Source organism: Cherax quadricarinatus, chromosome 22, assembly GCF_038502225.1.
Source record: "Cherax quadricarinatus isolate ZL_2023a chromosome 22, ASM3850222v1, whole genome shotgun sequence".
NCBI classification, from domain to species: Eukaryota; Metazoa; Arthropoda; class Malacostraca; order Decapoda; family Parastacidae; genus Cherax; species Cherax quadricarinatus.
Window position 1 is genome coordinate 36,312,183 of NC_091313.1, and position 20,878 is coordinate 36,333,060.

Here is a 20,878-nt window from a genome sequence, read left to right on the forward strand (position 1 = left end):
ATTTGCATTATTTTTGTTTCTGCATAAACTGTTTACTGATATTTTATTACTGAAATAATTTGTATGAGTTACCTGAGAACGAGACTGGTGCTGTTGATGTCAGTCAGGTCGATGATGAGTCCTCGACAAGTAGTTCTGACGTCGTACCACAGACCCTTAAAAAGCAGTTTCTGTTCCAGCTGGTACTTGGAGAACATTAACCCAGCCTCCACCACCACGCCAGCCTCCACACTCTCACTCAGGCTTCTGAGGGATACAAATTCACTTTATTTCACCAATGAAATTGTTCGGTAAATCCATGATTTTTTTTTCAGCCCCTTCCCTGCCAAGGTCTGTCATACTTGCTTCAGACTCCCACTCGCATTTCCTTGAACACTTTCAGTCGAATTCTCATGCCTTGGCGGTGTATACCAATGAGTGAATATTCAAATGGTATACAATAGCGACAGGTTGGAATAGAACAGAACTCTTCTCCAGGTTGAGGGACTGACAGCCTCAAATCTACGACTTCCAGGGTGATGGAATGATTACATCGTCTTCACATCCCTCTACTGTTCCTGCCTACTTTCTGTACTCGACTGAAGAAGCCTACTGCGTAGGCGAAACGTTTCGGAATAAAGTTGTCTAACTGTTGCCTATGTGTCTTATTTACCAACTTGTCGGTATTGTATACTATTCTGATATTCATTCAGCTTACAATAATGTTGAACTTAGCCGTACAGAATGCGAAAAGGACTTGTGAGTTATGGTAAGCAGTAACCTTAAACCAGTGGTTCCCAAACTTTTTCAGCTAGTTACCCAATTTAACATGCCACATAAAGCATGTTACCCCTTTCACAAAATGTTGTTATTATTGATATATATGGCTAAATTAAAACACTTGAGATATTTTCTTTTATTTATTGTATTTGAACATTGTGCATCTCTAATGACTATTACCAAAGATGTCAAGAACATCAGTGGGATGGATGGAGTTGCATACTTGAAACTAGTTTAGGAATTCTTGGCTTCATACCAGCTTATGTCTACCTCGGCTGATGCTCACAGATAAACTGACAGTGTGAAATAGAGGCAGCCTCAGGAAGTGAGTGACGCGTACTGGACAGGTCGATCTGGGCTACTGAGTGACTTTTGTCCTGAAGCATACTTGTCAAAATACTTTTGGGTTTCCACACACTTAGCTATATATTTCTTCTTTTCTAATACTGTATATTAGTTTTTGATGTTTATTGTTATTTGGTTTAACTTTATTACTTACTTATAATAGGTTTACTTTACAACTTTATATACTAAGACAAAGTTAACAATAATCCTCATACCGGGTACCGCATTGTTTTTTTGATTTTCAGAATTCATAACTTTTTTCTGTCACTCCTCCATTACCCCCCAAAAATGGTTAAATTACCCCAGGGGGTAATTTACCCCCAGTTTGGGAACCACTGCCTTAAACCAAGACAGCAATGCCTAAGCGTACGTAATAAGGCAAATAGATTACTGGGATTTATATAAAGAAGTTGATAAATTAGACACATGTGGAACATTTGGGTATCTGTATTGAGGAAACCGTGGTAGTAGAGATTCTGATTGCTTCAGAATCTCTACTACCACGGTGCTCTCAACACCAACTCCAAGGCTGAGGGACTGATTACCTCACCTTTTGTATATAGTTCTACTGTCTTTTAATTATATCCTAGAATCTGTATTGATAAAGCCACTGGATGGCGAAGCGTCTACAATACAGATACCCAGATGTTGCACATGTGTCTTAACTTCCATCTTGTCGGTATTGTATACCTTTCTTGCACAATAATAATCATTAAAATGCTATTTCTTACTGATTTAGAAATGCAGCATGAATTGTATATACATATATATGCACCTAAATCATATTGAGGGTTCGGATTTTAGGAGGTGAAGGAGTATTAAACACTATAATTACAACATGAACTTGGGATTCAGTAACGGGACTGGATATATGTGAAAAACAACAAAACAGGGAAGCTTATGTTCTCTATCATGTCTCACAAGTTTATGAATGAATCTGAGAGTTAAGCGAGACCATCATACAGGAACTGAATGGTTTTTTAAGATGTCTCAGAGGTTCGCAAATGTTTGAAATGTTACTAAACGTGTGATAACAATATTAAATTAAATAAGGTCATTTCTGCATTAGCAGATCCTACGTCATTTAGAAAAGTATGGTTAAATTATATGTGAGAAAAAGTTAAAAAACAAACAGAATATTGTATATAAAATTGTCAAACATGATCTACATTTGGAATATGCAGTGCAGTTAATGAGCTTCATATGAATAAATAGGAAACCATTCGTTGGGCACTTAAAAACATGAAAATTATATCCTTTAAATAAAAAAAAAGAAAAACTCGAAAGGTAATAAATATAGGTAATAAATATGTGAATGTGCTAGCCTTGTTAAATGTGACTACACATATATTTAAACCAACTGTAACAGTATGGCTCACCTTAGTACTGCGGAGGTAATGTGTGAGTGTTGAGAAGTGGTGATAAGTACCAGGTGACAGCTGGAGAGATGATGCTCCACCACCTGTTTCACCATCACGGTCACCTGCTCCACCACCTGGTTCACCATCACACTCACCTGTTCCACGGGTTCACCCACATCTTGACTAAGTATGGACGCTGAGTTTACCACAGCTGCCGCCAGCGCCACTATACGACAGCCTAATAACATAGTTCTGAAGAATAACATGAATAATCGAATTATTGAAAAACTTAAATATTTAAGTTTGTGGAATACATATATTGGCTAGGTCTTAACATTATACTTAGACTCACAAGGTGAGTCTACGCACAATGAGTCTTGCCATGCCATACTGGCATGGCAAGACGTGTGGCGGGCTAGCTCTGGGATTTTCAATTATAACTCCTGATCAAGGAGGGTGACCAGGTTAAGACTGAACAGGACTCAGTGTGAATACTCTGGGATGATTCCAGTGCAGCGAGAAGACATTTCAGTGCACCGTTTCAATGTAAATAGTGGAACTATTGTGAATGTTGGTGAGTGATGGCAGTGAGAAAGACGGCCAGTGAGGGTGGGGGAGAACAAAGCCTACACTGTGTGTGAGTACCGGCCAAGATTATCGTATATACAAACAAAAGCTCTCACCATGCGTCATGATCCCAGTTAACTTAGAAATGATTATGTGTCGATGCATGGAATAATTAGAGGCATATGTTATTGAGAAACAATGTGGGATTTTTTTTTTCATATTTTATTTAAAACATCATAAATACAAGGCTGCTTAAAAATTAAATAGCATCACCATACATATTCTATAGAGTACACCAAGATACACACCATAAATACCAGAAAAAATCTTTGTAACTAATACGAATAGATATATACGACAAACACACCATAAAACGCATATGTACGTTTCACTAAACACACACAATACCAAAAGATATAACTGTTTGCGCAACAAATATAAGATTTTTTTGCCACCGAAGTGGCTAGTTTATTGTGCACCCCATATCCATCCTGTGGACGGTAGCGCGAGAGCATATGGATACACAAAAGGCCTAGGAACTAGGCCCCAAAGGGTTAACAGGAATATATATGGATTTATATCTACATATCTATAGTTCACTTATCTGTTACAAGCAAATTTAGGAAATTTGCTTAGTATATCTGGTATCTTATTTTCATTAATAAGATATCTTGACATGTCACATAGGTTATTATACTGTCTGTCTCTGTATTCCTCAATAAGTGGACAATTAAGCACATAGTGTTCAAGAGAGTGACCATATGCCTGATCACATAATTTACATTTAGTTTGATCATCATCTGTGTGTCTCCCAAACTGCCAGAAGTACTTGTAACCAAGCCTAAGCCTGGCCACTACAACATCAGTCAGTCTGTTCACATTGCAAGTTGCTCCATAAACATACTTATCTACGTTCATGTTATCATAGTGGGTTATAGATCTACTCAGGCTTCTAACTGCATTCCTATAACAATCATTTTCATTATTTACTTCTCTCCTAATATTATTCCTAATGCTAGACACAGTTATACCAAAGTTATATTCTACGTTCTCCTTCTCGATACTCTTCTTGGCTAACATATCAACTTTATCATGAAGGAGTAATCCAATGTGTGATGGGATCCATAGCAATTGTACATTAATTCCTTTGTCCCTAATTTTTGAGTATCTATACCTGGCTTCCCCAATGAGCATGTTGTTGGAGTCATTATATGAGTCAAGAGCCTTCAGTGATGACATAGAATCAGTAATGATGATAGAGTCAAGCTCAGTGTCATAGGTTAGCTTTAGCGCCATTAGGATTGCAAACACTAAACCCATTATAACCTACATTCACATCATACAAACATGTTACATTGATGTTTAAACAATAGTTTAAGTAATTTGCATACAAAATATACAATTGTTTGTAGAAATTCCAACTTAGACACAAATTCAATGATTTACTCTAACACAAATTCATTAACATAATAAATATTATATAAATTGACGATCATATTAATCGTCAGCAATTTCCATCCATTCTATATGTGTTCAATCTTGATACCTATGAACTACGTTTGAATCACAAACAACAATCACAATATTACCTGGAGTTTACCTGGAGAGAGTTTCGGGGGTCAACGCCCCCGCGGCCCGGTCTGTGACCAGGCCTCCTGGTGGATCAGCGCCTGATCAACCAGGCTGTTGCTGCTGGCTGCACGCAAACCAACGTACGAGCCACAGCCCGGCTGATCAGGAACTGACTTTAGGTGCTTGTCCAGTGCCAGCTTGAAGACTGCCAGGGGTCTGTTGGTAATCCCCCTTATGTGTGCTGGGAGGCAGTTGAACAGTCTCGGGCCCCTGACACTTATTGTATGGTCTCTTAACGTGCTAGTGACACCCCTGCTTTTCATTGGGGGGATGGTGCATCGTCTGCCAAGTCTTTTGCTTTCGTAGTGAGTGATTTTCGTGTGCAAGTTCGGTACTAGTCCCTCTAGGATTTTCCAGGTGTATATAATCATGTATCTCTCCCTCCTGCGTTCCAGGGAATACAGGTTTAGAAACCTCAAGCGCTCCCAGTAATTGAGGTGTTTTATCTCCGTTATGCGCGCCGTGAAAGTTCTCTGTACATTTTCTAGGTCGGCAATTTCACCTGCCTTGAAAGGTGCTGTTAGAGTGCAGCAATATTCCAGCCTAGATAGAACAAGTGACCTGAAGAGTGTCATCATGGGCTTGGCCTCCCTAGTTTTGAAGGTTCTCATTATCCATCCTGTCATTTTTCTAGCAGATGCGATTGATACAATGTTATGGTCCTTGAAGGTGAGATCCTCCGACATAATCACTCCCAGGTCTTTGACGTTGGTGTTTCGCTCTATTTTGTGGCCAGAATTTGTTTTGTACTCTGATGAAGATTTAATTTCCTCATGTTTACCATATCTGAGTAATTGAAATTTCTCATCGTTGAACTTCATATTGTTTTCTGCAGCCCACTGAAAGATTTGGTTGATGTCCGCCTGGAGCCTTGCAGTGTCTGCAATGGAAGACACTGTCATGCAGATTCGGGTGTCATCTGCAAAGGAAGACACGGTGCTGTGGCTGACATCCTTGTCTATGTCGGATATGAGGATGAGGAACAAGATGGGAGCTAGTACTGTGCCTTGTGGAACAGAGCTTTTCACCGTAGCTGCCTCGGACTTTACTCTGTTGACGACTACTCTCTGTGTTCTGTTAGTGAGGAAATTATAGATCCATCGACCAACTTTTCCTGTTATTCCTTTAGCGCGCATTTTGTGCGCTATTACGCCATGGTCACACTTGTCGAAGGCTTTTGCAAAGTCTGTATATATTACATCTGCATTCTTTTTGTCTTCTAGTGCATTTAGGACCTTGTCGTAGTGATCCAGTAGTTGAGACAGACAGGAGCGACCTGTTCTAAACCCATGTTGCCCTGGGTTGTGTAACTGATGGGTTTCTAGATGGGTGGTGATCTTGCTTCTTAGGACCCTTTCAAAGATTTTTATGATATGGGATGTTAGTGCTATTGGTCTGTAGTTCTTTGCTGTTGCTTTACTGCCCCCTTTGTGGAGTGGGGCTATGTCTGTTGTTTTTAGTAACTGAGGGACGACCCCCGTGTCCATGCTCCCTCTCCATAGGATGGAAAAGGCTCGTGATAGGGGCTTCTTGCAGTTCTTGATGAACACAGAGTTCCATGAGTCTGGCCCTGGGGCAGAGTGCATGGGCATGTCATTTATCGCCTGTTCGAAGTCATTTGGCGTCAGGATAACATCGGATAGGCTTGTGTTAATCAAATTTTGTGGCTCTCTCATAAAAAATTCATTTTGATCTTCGACTCTCAGTCTGGTTAGCGGCTTGCTAAAAACTGAGTCATATTGGGACTTGAGTAGCTCACTCATTTCCTTGCTGTCATCTGTGTAGGACCCATCTTGTTTAAGTAGGGGCCCAATACTGGACGTTGTTCTCGATTTTGATTTGGCATAGGAGAAGAAATACTTTGGGTTTCTTTCGATTTCATTTATGGCTTTTAGTTCTTCCCGCGATTCCTGACTCCTAAAGGATTCTTTTAGCTTAAGTTCGATGCTTGCTATTTCTCTGACCAGTGTCTCCCTGCGCATTTCTGATATATTGACCTCTTTTAGCCGCTCTGTTATTCTTTTCCGTCGCCTGTAAAGGGAGCGCCTGTCTCTTTCTATTTTACATCTACTCCTCCTTTTTCTTAGAGGAATAAGCCTTGTGCATACATCGAGTGCCACCGAGTTAATCTGTTCTAGGCATAAGTTTGGGTCTGTGTTGCTTAGTATATCTTCCCAGCTTATATCGGTTAGGACTTGGTTTACTTGGTCCCACTTTATGTTTTTGTTATTGAAGTTGAATTTGGTGAATGCTCCCTCGTGACTAGTCTCATTTTGTCGGTCTGGGGCTCCACGCATACATGTCTGAACCTCAATTATGTTGTGATCTGAGTATATTGTTTTTGATATGGTGACATTTCTTATCAGATCATCATTGTTAGTGAAGATGAGGTCTAGTGTATTCTCCAGTCTAGTAGGCTCTATTATTTGCTGGTTTAAATTGAATTTTGTGCAGAGATTTAAAAGCTCGTGCGAGTGTGAGTTTTCATCAGAGCTGCCTCCTGGTGTTATTACTGCAACAATATTATTTGCTATATTCCTCCATTTTAGGTGCCTTAAGTTGAAATCCCCCAGGAGCAAGATGTTGGGTGCAGGAGCTGGAAGATTTTCCAGACAGTGGTCAATTTTTAACAGCTGTTCCTGGAATTGCTGGGATGTTGCATCCGGAGGCTTGTAGACTACCACAATGACTAGGTTTTGGTTCTCGACCTTTACTGCTAAAACTTCCACTACGTCATTTGAGGCATTAAGCAGTTCTGTGCAAACAAGTGACTCTGCAATGTACAGGCCAACCCCCCCCTTTTGCCTGTTCACTCTGTCACATCTGTATAGGTTGTAACCTGGGATCCATATTTCGTTGTCCAAGTGATCCTTTATGTGGGTCTCAGTGAAAGCCGCGAACATTGCCTTTGCCTCTGCAAGCAGTCCACGGATGAAAGGTATTTTGTTGTTTATTGCTGGCTTTAGACCCTGTATATTTGCAAAGAAGAATGTTATCGGACTGGTGGTATTGTTGGTACTGGGGGGGGATTTTTTTTCCGGCATTAGTATCTGTATCTGTTGGTTTGGAGTGGAGGCCATCGACTGTGGTTCCACTCCAGGAATGACTGGATTTGGTGTACGATTTCTGCCATTTCCTGCCAGTTTTTTTTCCTTCCTGGCACTAAAAAACCTCTCCCTCTTGAGTGGCTGTGGCTACCCAGGTTTTCCCATGGCCTGGATGTTTTGTATCTTTTTGTCCCCTTTAGATGGTATGCCTGGCAATTTAAGTTATAGCACAGTCTTTCCTGTACTGAAGAGGTACACATTTCAGGGTGAAAAAGCTTACAGGAAGGGAGTTTGCATTTTCCTGTTGTCATATGGGCATGACATTACGAAATTACGAAATATATATAGGATAAATTCGGACGACTCAGGGTAATGTACAAATGTTATATCCCTTTAATACTTTGGTGACTCACAGACTAGATTGAACAGTAACAGGGAAGGGATAAAACATGCATATATATATATATATATATATATATATATATATATATATATATATATATATATATATATATATATATATATATATATATATATATATATATATATATATATATATATGCAGGTTTGTAAACCCTAATATCTGGACCTATAAAACAAAATCAAAAACAAAATACTAAGAAAATTTGTGACTCAAGAAATAACGAGTCTTTACACAAAAGGAAAGCTTCAAAAACATAACAAATACTGTAAAGGCACCACTGTCATTCTGTACACAAAAGGTAGAGTAAGTAACACTAACTCCAGAATCAACAAACACACATCCATAACTAGAATACATCCATGCCCAACCTCATATTCACGCAACTCACACCTCCCCCCCCAAGAGACGAGCCAGCTATTGCCCACTGACCTACACGGAAACTTACCCGGCATGCCCGTACATTATTCACAAATTCACAAGGCTTTCAATAGTTAGCCTTTTATAACTGTCCAAAAAACCCTTATCCCACCTCATCCCATACAATTCCCTATTCCTACACATTGTACGATAAAACGTTATTGCAAGGACACGCCTTCTCACCTCACTTACCCCTTTCCCCCTCATTACCCACGAAATATAAATGTAATCCACGATAATATAATCTAAAGCTCGTCTAACTTCCTGGTCTAATCCACCGATGTCGAGACTTAACGCACGCAGGACCTGCACCCCTCTCCCCCCACCCTCTGTACCACCCTACCTAACCAACCCCTGACATCTTCTAAACCTTCGCAAAAATAGACAACATAAAAAGCCGTGTCTTCTCCTCCACAAAACCCACACCCGCCACCTTCCACGACTCTTCTGGATCGTAGTACTGCCCCTGACGGCAATATACCATGTAAAAAACGGAACATGACTTCACGCACCCTAGGCCATAATTTCAGCTTACTAAATCTGAGCCAAATATTTTCCCTGGAGTACATGGGGAACAAACCTTCTACTGGAGCTGCCCACGTACCCCCCAATAACCTACTTAAAACCCTTATGTGAATGTTTTTCCGTTCCCTTACCATCAACAAAGCCCGTAGTATAATCTCACATTCCCTCAGTTCCATTCCCCCATACCACTTTTTCAACCTCATATATACCTCTTCCATATTTCCCGCCATCACACCCACACGCCAAACCTCCCACTTTAGAAAAACACATTTTACCCTACGCTTTAAGTCCAACAATCCCAAACCTCGACAGACAGGTAACATAACAACCTCACGTTTTAACCAATCACACCTCGATCCCCACAGAAAGGTAAATACTCGTCTCAATATTCCATTGATCGCTGTCCCTGTAATCGTAAATACAGCCGCAACATGCCACACCTTACTATACAATAAAAACGATCACACGTTGGGCCAGAGTGAGATGTTGGGGCCTCAAAACACCCAGACGACCAATGACCTTTTCCAACGTCCTTACTGAATTTCCTCCCGCGCCACATCCAAATCGTCTCTATAAATAATACCACAAATCTTTAATGACATCGCAGTTGTGTTAACCACGTTACAGCTCTCCATTCCTCCCCCTTTCCAGGTCCCCAACCCCATGATCATCGACTTTTCACTATTTACCTTCATACCCGTGGCTCGTTCAAGCACACGCACAACATCTTCCAACACTTTCATAGACATCCGTTCACACACCAAAACAGTCGTATCATCCACATAACCTATTAATGCCGGCCAACATCTCCCTTTCCCTACCCTTCCCTCACCCCGGGAATTGACTGTGCTCTCAACCATCCTGTAAAAGGGATCCTGAAAACACGCAAATAAGATCTGTGACATAGGGCACCCTTGTCGTAAACCTCTACCCATCTCAAAGTCCGTCCCCATACACCCATTTATTTGTACTCTCATCTTTGCTCCCTTATACAGCGTGTTTACCCACCCAACTATTTCTTCACCGTAACCCTGTCTCCTAAGTATACTCTGCAGTGCACCTCTTTCCACTCTATCATAGGCGGCTCGCCAGTCTAATGCCAGTAAAGCCGCCCCCTCCCCCCCCCCTTTGACTCCACAAAACTTCTTAAAATCCCGTGACCTTCTAACATCGACCTGCCCGGCAACCCAAACTGCGATGGTGAAACAACCCTCCCCACCACGCATTTCACCCTATTACCCAAAATTTTAGCGAAAACCTTATAGTCTGCACAGAGCAACGATATTGCCCTATACTTCCCAAGGTCTGGCTGCCCTTTGCCTTTCTGGACCAGTACCACAATTGCTGTATTCTGCTTATTCCCTAACGTACCCTTCTTCATACAATTTAATAATCTTACCATGAACTTCCCAATCAACGCCCAATGCTGTAAATAAAATTCCACCGGTAAACCATCAATACCCGGGGATTTGCCCTTTCTCATTCCGTGTAAAGCAATTTCAATTTCCTCCTCAGTAATATCCCCACCCAAAGCCTTCCTATCACTATGACCCAAATTGCACTTGGCATATGTGCACACCCTATTTAATTCCACTTCATCCACATCACTACTAGTCCAGTATTTTTTATACCACATATCCGCATATGCACTCATAGCTTTCGTGTTTCTTATCACTTGACCTGCTCTATGTATTCCCATCGTCTCATGTACCTCCAAGCTCGGGATTGCCATCAGTGCCTGCTTTTGCTTTTGCTGCCGCAACACACACGCGGATGGCTTGTCTCCCCACAAAACTTCTTCTAATCCTGCTTGCACCCGCACCGCTTGAAACCGCTCATTATGCAACGTTCGCAAGCTCTCTTTTATGTCTACAATCTCGTCCATGGGGTAAACACCACCAACCTTTCCCTGCCCATAACAACCTCTTAATCGATCCTCTAAATAATTCACTAGTCCATATTTTAGTGTTTATACGTTTACCCTCCCTCACGTAAAAGGATTTTATCCTTTCTTTTGCTACCGAGTCCCACCACGTTACAATGTCTTCTACCTCCTGAACTTCCCTTGAAAGCTCTTTCCACAGCATAGAAAAACCCTCTAAACCTTCCTCATCACTTAACACACTAATATTTAATTTCCAATAAGGCCGATAAATTTCCGCCATCCCCTCCCACCCTACCTCCACTACTACTCCCCTATGATCTGACAAAATAACAGAATAAAATAACAGAAGTAAGACAAGAGAGAGAGGGGTGGGTTGATTGCATCTTCTTGGACTGCAAGAAGGCCTTTGACACAGTTCCTCACAAGAGATTAGCGCAGAAGCTAGAGCATCAGGCGCATATAACAGGAAGGGCACTGCAATGGATCAGAGAATACCTGACAGGGAGGCAACAACGAGTCATGGTACGTAATGATGTATCACAGTGGGCACCTGTGACGAGCGGGGTCCCACAAGGGTCGGTCCTAGGACCAGTGCTATTTTTGGTAGATGTGAACGACATGATGGAAGGGTTAGACTCAGAAGTGTCCCTGTTTGCAGATGATGTGAAGTTAATGAGGAGAATTAAATCTGATGAGGACCAGGCAGGACTTCAAAGAGACCTGGACAGACTGGACACCTGGTCCAGCAAATGGCTTCTCGAATTTAATCCTGCCAAATGCAAAGTCATGAAGATAGGGGAAGGGCACAGAAGACCACAGACAGAGTATAGGCTAGGTGGCCAAAGACTGCAAACCTCACTCAAGGAGAAAGATCTTGGGGTGAGTATAACACCGAGCATGTCTCTGGAAGCACACATCAATGACTTAAGAAATCGTAATGACACGATTGCAAATAAACCATACCCCCGGCCGGGATTGAACCCGCGGTCATAGAGTCTCAAAACTCCAGCCCGTCGCGTTAGCCACTAGACCAGCTAGCCACAATAAGATTCATCCAACTAGGTATATTTCTACACCATAGGAAAGTTAGCACAGGCACCTCTGTGACCACAAATGCAAGTTTTTACAGACGAATCTCCAGCTAGCGTGGCAGTGACGAACTCTAGCTCAAGTCCCTTCACTGCCGTCAACATGACTTAAGAAATCGTAATGACACGATTGCAAATAAACCATACCCCCGGCCGGGATTGAACCAGCGGTCATAGAGTCTCAAAACTCCAGCCCGTCGCGTTAGCCACTAGACCAGCTAGCCACAATAAGATTCATCCAACTAGGTAGGTAGGTGTAGAAATATACCTAGTTGGATGAATCTTATTGTGGCTAGCTGGTCTAGTGGCTAACGCGACGGGCTGGAGTTTTGAGACTCTATGACCGCGGGTTCAATCCCGGCCGGGGGTATGGTTTATTTGCAATCGTGTCATTACGATTTCTTAAGTCATGTTGACGGCAGTGAAGGGACTTGAGCTAGAGTTCGTCACTGCCACGCTAGCTGGAGATTCGTCTGTAAAAACTTGCATTTGTGGTCACAGAGGTGCCTGTGCTAACTTTCCTATGGTGTAGAAATATACCTAGTTGGATGAATCTTATTGTGGCTAGCTGGTCTAGTGGCTAACGCGACGGGCTGGAGTTTTGAGACTCTATGACCGCGGATTCAATCCCGGCCGGGGGTATGGCACACATCAATCAGATAACTGCTGCAGCATATGGGCGCCTGGCAAACCTGAGAACAGCATTCCGATACCTTAGTAAGGAATCGTTCAAGACACTGTACACCGTGTATGTCAGGCCCATACTGGAGTATGCAGCACCTGTTTGGAACCCGCACTTGATAAAGCACGTCAAGAAACTAGAGAAAGTACAAAGGTTTGCCACAAGGTTAGTTCCAGAGCTAAGGGGAATGTCTTATGAAGAAAGATTAAGGGAAATCGGCCTGACGACACTGGAGGACATGAGGGTCAGGGGAGACATGATAACGACATATAAAATACTGCGTGGAATAGACAAGGTGGACAAAGACAGGATGTTCCAGGGAGGGGACACAGAAACAAGAGGCCACAATTGGAAGTTGAAGACACAAATGAGTCAGAGAGATATTAGGAAGTATTTCTTCAGTCATAGAGTTGTAAGGCAGTGGAATAGCCTAGAAAATGACGTAGTGGAAGCAGGAACCATACACAGTTTTAAGACGAGGTTTGATAAAGCTCATGGAGCGGGGAGAGAGAGGGCCCAGTAGCAACCAGTGAAGAGGCGGGGCCAGGAGCTAAGACTCGACCCCTGCAACCACAAATAGGTGAGTACAAATAGGTGAGTACAAGACCGTCTCGACCGTATCAAAAGACTTTGCAACTACTCCTTGAGAAATATACACTCTGTCCAACCTTGCAGCATATCCCCTTCTGATAAAAGTATGTTCAGTTTCCCACACCCCTCCCCCAAATACATCACGTAACTTAATTAACATCCCTCAACAAATCTCTGTGAGGTGCAGACATATGCCCAGCCCCTTTGGGTTCGACGTCAGCAACTCTGATGACACAGTTCCAGTCACCCCCCACTATCGCCACTTCCAGAAGTGCACACAAAAAATAAACAAGGTCCTCACACACAAAATCCTTTCGTACCTTCGTGCTATTCTCCGCAGGGGCATACACACTAAAGATACACGCTTTCCCATCCAAGTTCCATCAACTCTCAACACCCTCCCCCCACCCCCCTCACATCTCTGCAACACAAACGGGCTCGTCTCTTTTATTAAAAGACCCACACCACCTTTCAAACGGATAGTTGGCAGGGTCAGTACTGTATAACCTGCAACCTGCAACACTTCCCCCTCTTTGAAATTGTGTTCTTGAAGGAACATAACATCAACTCTATGTTTGCTAAGAAAATTGCTTAACCAAACTCTCTTTAGTCTAGTACATAAACCGTTAACATTAGCAGTCATACACCTAAGGCCTGTTATATTTTCCATCCTTGCCTCTTCTCCTCTCGTTTTTCACCACTTGAATTGTTATTTCTATGGGTTTTCTTTACAGTACCTTCCCATTCGCCTCCCTTCTTGCGATGGCGTCCCACATGACGCCCCCCCCTCTCCATCCCTTCCCTCTCCCATCCTCTCAGTTTTCTTCCCAGTTCTCTGTGCTGGCGTCAGTACGTCATCTGAATCTGACGTAACTGCTCGTTTCCACGTAACGTTCTTATCCTCATGTCAAGGTCTGAGGAAGCCTCACGGTGTACCTAAACATCCACTTGACAGTGAGGTATGAAGTCCCCCGATGTCTCAGTCTCGTCGTCATTCCGCTGAGTCTCATATTGTTTACAATCTGGACTCAAAAAGTCTCCAGCTACGTCATTCGTAGATGGAGCTTCCACCACAGGTGGTGACAAGGTCTTTAAAACTTCGTCCAATTCCTTCCCTATATTTAACACGTCATTTCGGGATACCAATCCAGCAGATGGTATTGGCAACGACTTAGGTGCAGGAGCTGAGGGGAGGACTCACTCTCATTTCGAAAAGCCTGTTCCACCATCTCACTCCACAAACGACCACGCCCTTCCTCTGATGATCAATGCTCACCTTCACCACATGTGACCGGGGCTACCTCTTCTTGAACAGGTTTGGTCACGCGTTTGTTCTTCTCGCATGCCGCCGCTATGTGGTCATACTCTCCACAAATGCGACATGTACGCCGTTGTCCAGGATATAAAACCATTACCTGTGTCCTAAAATCTTGAAGATACACGTATGATGGTATGGGTTGCCGCAATGTCATTTTAAGGCTGAAAGTTCCTTCCGGTATACCTTCGTAGGCACCCATCAACCACTTACCCTGCTGGGCAGAATGCACGGTCCCATATTTCTCAAATACGTTTCTGATGTCAGCATCGTTCGCCTCAAAGGGGACATTCCGCAACTTTATCCAGGTATAATATCGAGACACGTCCACCAGTCTCACACGCACAGCAGGTGTAACGTCAAAACAAACATCTTTAAAGCGCATAACCACCGATTCATAAACTGTCACAGCAAGCAGTTTCACAAATATTCTATGCACTCCATTCAATGCTACCCCATACAATTCACAGTCTTGAATGCCATATATCTCCCTGATTATCTTGGGTAAGAGTATCTGAGCTGAACTAGGTGTAATCGCACCTCGAAGCAGTTCAATACCAATAGTATTAATGCGTCTGCGATGACAAACCGCCATCTTAACACCAGTAATTTTCCAGCGGTGTCAACAGAGACACAACAACACCTCCTCATACCACTGCTGTCAGGTTACTGAGGAGCGTCAGGCAAGGGGGTCTACACGGCCAAAGAGCAATGCAGACAATGTGGGAATGTGGGATTAATGTTAACGAGGGAGTGACCAGTCAGTGCCGCCTCCCCCATGCCACGGGGGTGGGGGAAGAGGCGCGGTGTGTAGGTGGTGAGGGAACACATGGGTACAGCAGTGCCCATACCCACATTGCTCATGACGTACATAGGAAACAAATAATATTGTATGTATTGTAAGACAATGTGAACAATATATAGTGTGCAAATTCATGTGAATTGTACTCCCCTCAACAACCTGTGCCTCCCCTACCCTCTACCAGTGCCTCCCCCACCCAGTTCCCAGCAGTAGTTTTTCCCTTCCCATCCCAGCCCCTCACCAGCCCCTCAGACTCCATCTGGCCACCACGGTCAAGTTCACTACCTTCCACCCACCATACCCACCCAGCATGTCATACTCCACTCCTACAGACTAGTCTAGCCAGATGGATGCCAACCAGGAGGAAGCGAGCAGCCAGGGAAATGGTACAGCTGGCAATACTAGGAGAGGCAAGTGCTGGTCATGCTTACAGCTTCCTTGTCTCAACTCTAATGGTTCCCTCCGCAAACACGGTAGTTTCCCTGGTTCAGGATGTCCTCCTGTGGAAAGTGATGATCCAGAGCCACCTCAGGCACCTGAACCCACTCCAACAGATCTCATCTCATCAGATGATATCTTGGAAGCAATTAAAGTAACAGGTACCAGGACACTCACACATATTCCCAAAGCAGCCCATCTACACGCAGCTGGGAAACTTACAGACCTCTTAAAAAAAGTAAACAATGGTTCCACTATCCTAAATGCTCCACCAACCATCAAGGCATGGCACAACTTGCTACTTTTTGGCAATGTCTGTTCACTCACTCCACTGACAATGAAAAAGTCAGAGTGCAGGTGAGCAAGAAAACTGAAGAGGGCAACACAGTGGGGGGCAATCAGAATTATTACCAGTGAAGATACAGTTGCCCCCAGGGATGCTGACACTGCAGAAGCATTTAGAGAAAAGTACCCTGCCAGGGAAACCAGGGGCACCAACAGTTCCAATATCTCTGTCCCCACTGTGGAACCATTGATTGTGGAAGACTCGGACATTTACAAAGCAATAATGTCATTCCCACATGCCTCTGCTGGGGGTTACACTGGAATAAGGCCACAGCATTTAAAGGAAATGGTCAGTCCAGTTATTGGGGAGATTGCAGAGACACTGCTTTCAGAGATCACAAGGTTTGTCAACAGTTCCTTGGCTGGTCTGATTCCTGAAAAAATTAAATCTTTCTTGTTTGGTGCAACATTTTGTGCACTTAAAAAGAACGATGGAGGAATTCGGCCTATTGCAGTAGGCAACACTTTTTGCCACCTCGTTTCGAAAGCTGCTGTCCAAAGCATTTGTGCAAAGGAAGCCATGATGCTTCAACCAAACCAGCTTGGTTTTGGGGGTCTCTAAAGGAAGTGAAGCAGCGGTTCATGCAACAAGGGTGTATAGCAACAACCTGCCTGAAGATAATGCAGTGTTAAATTTAGACTTCAAGAATGCATTTAATCTCTTCAAAAGAGATGTGGTATTAGCAGTGGTACAAGAACATTTACCTGGTCTCTTCCCTTTCGTTTCAGCTGGATATAGAAAGGAATCAATGCTCCTGTTTGGAGAGCATGAAATCACATCATCAGTGGGGTGTGGAGCAAGGGGTTCCTCTTGCACGATTTCTCTTCTGTATAGCAGTTAGGGAAATCACAGTCGGACTGACCAGTGAGGTAAACATCTGGTTCCTGAATGATGGCACAATAGCAGGTACAAAGGAGTCCTTCCTTGATGATCTTATACAAGCGATGACACGGGGACAGGAAATGGGTCTCAGCCTGAATCCATCCAAATGTGAAATCTCAGTCAGTCAACAAGTGATAAATGCAGTGAGATCCAACCTACCAGGAGCATCAGTCATTGCCCCTACAAATAGCATCTTGCTTGGAGAACCTCTGGGAAGTGATGCCATTGACACAGTCCTCAGGAAGAAATTGGAAGAGTTGAGGAGAATGGAACAATGAATAGGCAATCTTGACACCCATGATGCCTTGTACCTCTTCACAAAGTGCTTGAGTTTGCCCAGGTTGATGTATTTCCTAAGATGTGCCCCTTCATATGATAACCCTATAATGCACGAATATGACAGTACCCTGAGGCAGATTTTTACAAAATTACTTAACCTTACTCTAGAAGACGGGCAGTGGAAACAAGGTACATTTCCAATCAGACTAGGAGACATTGGTGTCCGCAAGTCATCACAGATTGTGCTACCTGCTTTTTTGTCCTCATGCGTTGCATCCAGAGGGCTTGTAGCAGCGATTATCCCTGAACATCGTAGGGACAAGATTGGAGTCCAAGACCAAAAGTTCATTGATGGAGCCATGATCTGGGATAATCTAATGGGCTCTGAAACCAAACCTGCTCCCCCCAACAACTACAAACAATCGCACCGAGGTTGCCCGATAGTGGAGAAAATAGCCTCAACAGTGCTTCAGAGTGTGTCAGGGAAGCACAGAACCCGCCTCCTGACAGTGAGAGCTGCTCATGCAGGGGACTTTCTTTTAGCTGTTCCCAACTCCAGCCTTGGCATACACCTCGACCCACAGATCATCCAAACTGGCGTTGCCCTTCAACTTACCGCCCTTATTCTTGCCAAACACAGGTGTATTTGTGGCAGTAAAGCAGCAGACCGATTCGGGTACCATGGTCTTGTGCCATAAATCCAAAGGAAAGATTGCAAGACATGAGGAGGTTAATAACATTATCAAGATGAGCCTCACAACAACCGGATGCCCAGCAGTAAGGGAGCCAGCCCATCTATGCAGATCTGATGGCAACCAAAAGTGTCCAGATGGTATCACAATTCAAGCCTGAACAGATGGTAAGTGGGTGGAGTGGGACTACATATGTGCATCTATCTTGGCTGATACCTATCTCCAATACACCAGGGAGGAAGGAGGGGCAGCTGCCATTATGTTTGTTCACATAGGCTCAGAGACCCTTGGCTCATGGGGAAAGAGTGCATCTAGGTTCCTTAAGGAGCTAGGCAAAAGACTCATCAGGGTAACTAGGGATCCCAGACAGCTAGTTTTCTATTCCAACGACTCAGTGCAATGTTCAGAGGGGTAATGCGTGCTGTATTTTGGGCACGCCCCCCAGCTCTGAAGAGCTGGATGAGATTTTCGCATTATAATCAGTGACAAACACGTAACAGTATGTACTAGACATGTACCTCTCAAATTTCATGTACTGTATATGCCATCTTTATATCAACAATGTATCTTTTAAACCTTTTGTACCATATTATTTAATAAAATATACCTATTGGTAAAATAGAATGAAAAGATGGGTTGGTAGGGGAAGTGGAATGCTCAAATGGCTTCAGGAAGAAATCTGAGGCTATGGATCCCACAATTTACACCAGAGGTGGACCCCATTATATTTAATATATATATATATATATATATATATATATATATATATATATATATATATATATATATATATATATATATATATATATATATATATATATATATATGTCGTGCCGAATAGGCAGAACTTGCGATCTTGGCTTAAATAGCAACGCTCATCTTGCCATATAGGTCAAGTGAAAATTTGTGTATGCAATAATTTCGCCAAAATCATTCTGAAACTAGCGAAAAAAATAAATTTCACTGGGTTTGATTAGTATTAAATTATTGTAAACAAATCTAAAATATATTTAGTTGAGTTAGGCTAAAATAAATTGTTCTTGTTATAATAAGGTTAGGTAAGTTTTCTAAGTTCCTTTTGGTGCAAAATTATAATTTTTTTACATTAACATTAATGAAAAAAATATATCTTTAAACGTATAAGAGAAAATTTCAGAAAGGACTTAATTTTAAATGAGTTCTTGCTAATTGACCAGTTTTACTTATTCGGCACGACATATATATATATATATATATATATATATATATATATATATATATAATATATATATATATATATATATATATATATATATATCTCCATGGGGAAGTGGAACAGAATTCTTCCTCCGTAAGCCATGCGTGTTGTAAGAGGCAACTAAAATGCCGGGAGCAAGGGGCTAGTAACCTCTTCTCCTGTATATATTACTAAATGTAAAAGGAGAAACTTTCGTTTTTCCTTTTGGGCCACCCCGCCTCGGTGGGATACGGCCGGTGTGTTGAAAGAAAGATATATATATATATATATATATATATATATGTGTGTGTGTGTGTGTGTGTGTGTGTGTGTGTGTGTGTGTGTGTGTGTGTGTACTCACCTAATTGTGGTTGCAGGGGTCGAGACTCAGCTCCTGGCCCCACTTCTTCTTTGACTTCTACTGGGTCCTCCCTCTCCTCCATGAACTTCATCATACCTCGTCTTAAAACTATGTATGGTTCCTGCCTCCACTACATCGCTTGCCAGACTAATCCACTTCCTAACAACTCTGTGGCTGAAGAAATACTTCCTAACATCCCTCTGACTCATCTGAGTCTTCAGCTTCCAATTGTGACACCTTGTTTCTGTGTCCCATCTCTGGAACATCCTGTTTGTCCACCTTGTCTATTCCACGCAGTATTTTGTATGTCGTTATCATGTCTCCCCTGACCCTCCTGTCCTCCAGTGTCGTTAGACCGATTTCCCTTAACCTCTCTTCGTAGGACATTCCCCTTAGCTCTGGAACCAGCCTTGTTGCGAACCTTTGTACTTTCTGTAATTTCTTGACGTGTTTGACCAGGTGTGGGTTCCAAAATGGTGCTGTGTACTCCAGTATGGGCCTGACGTACACAGTGTATAAAGTCTTGAACGATTCCTTACTGAGGTACGGGAATGCTATTCTCAGGTTTGCCAGGCACCCATATGCCTCAGCAGTTATCTGGTTAATGTGTGCTTCTGGCGACGTACTCGGTATTATACTCACTCCTAGGTCTTTCTCCTTGAACAAGGTTTGTAGTCTTTGGCCTCCTAACTTATACTCTGTCTGCGGTCTTCTTTGCCCCTCTCCAATCTTCATGACTTTGCATTTGGCAGGGTTAAATTCTAGGAGCCAGTTTGCTGGACCACATATCCAGCCTGTCCAGGTCTCTTTGCAGACCTGTCTGGTCTGCATCTGATTTAATTCTCCTCATTAACTTCACATGATCTGCAAATAGGGACACTTCTGAGTCTATCCCTTCCGTCATGTCGTTCACATATACCAAGAATAGCACTGGTCCCAGTACTCTTTATAGGCGCCCACTGTTGGGCACCTGTAACGAGCACTGTTGCCTCCCTGTTAGGTATTTTCTGATCCATTGCAGTGCTCTTCCTGTTATATGTGCCTGATCCTCTAGCTTCTTTACTAATCTCTTGTGAGGAACTGTGTCGAAGGCCTTCTGCAGTCCAAGAAAATGCAATGAACCCACCCCTCCCTCTCATTTCTTACTTCAGTTACCTTGTCATAAAACTGTAGTAGGTTTGTAGGTTTGCGCACATACTATGCACTTGGTATCTGCAGGCATGG

At 42.9% G+C, this 20,878-nt stretch overlaps 1 protein-coding gene across 1 annotated transcript in view; it reads right to left on the minus strand.

Annotated features, from left to right (window-relative positions):
* The window catches only part of LOC128689814 (ionotropic receptor 21a-like), a 116,219-nt gene that overhangs the window by 58,017 nt on the left and 37,324 nt on the right, over positions 1 to 20,878 (minus strand). Inside the window, exons 2-3 of the mRNA XM_070087666.1 lie at positions 2,484 to 2,717; positions 73 to 246 (exon numbers count right to left, since the gene is read on the minus strand). Coding sequence (XP_069943767.1) covers positions 73 to 246; positions 2,484 to 2,713 — 404 coding nt within the window. The 5' untranslated portion in view covers positions 2,714 to 2,717. The remainder of the gene's footprint in view (positions 1 to 72; positions 247 to 2,483; positions 2,718 to 20,878) is intronic.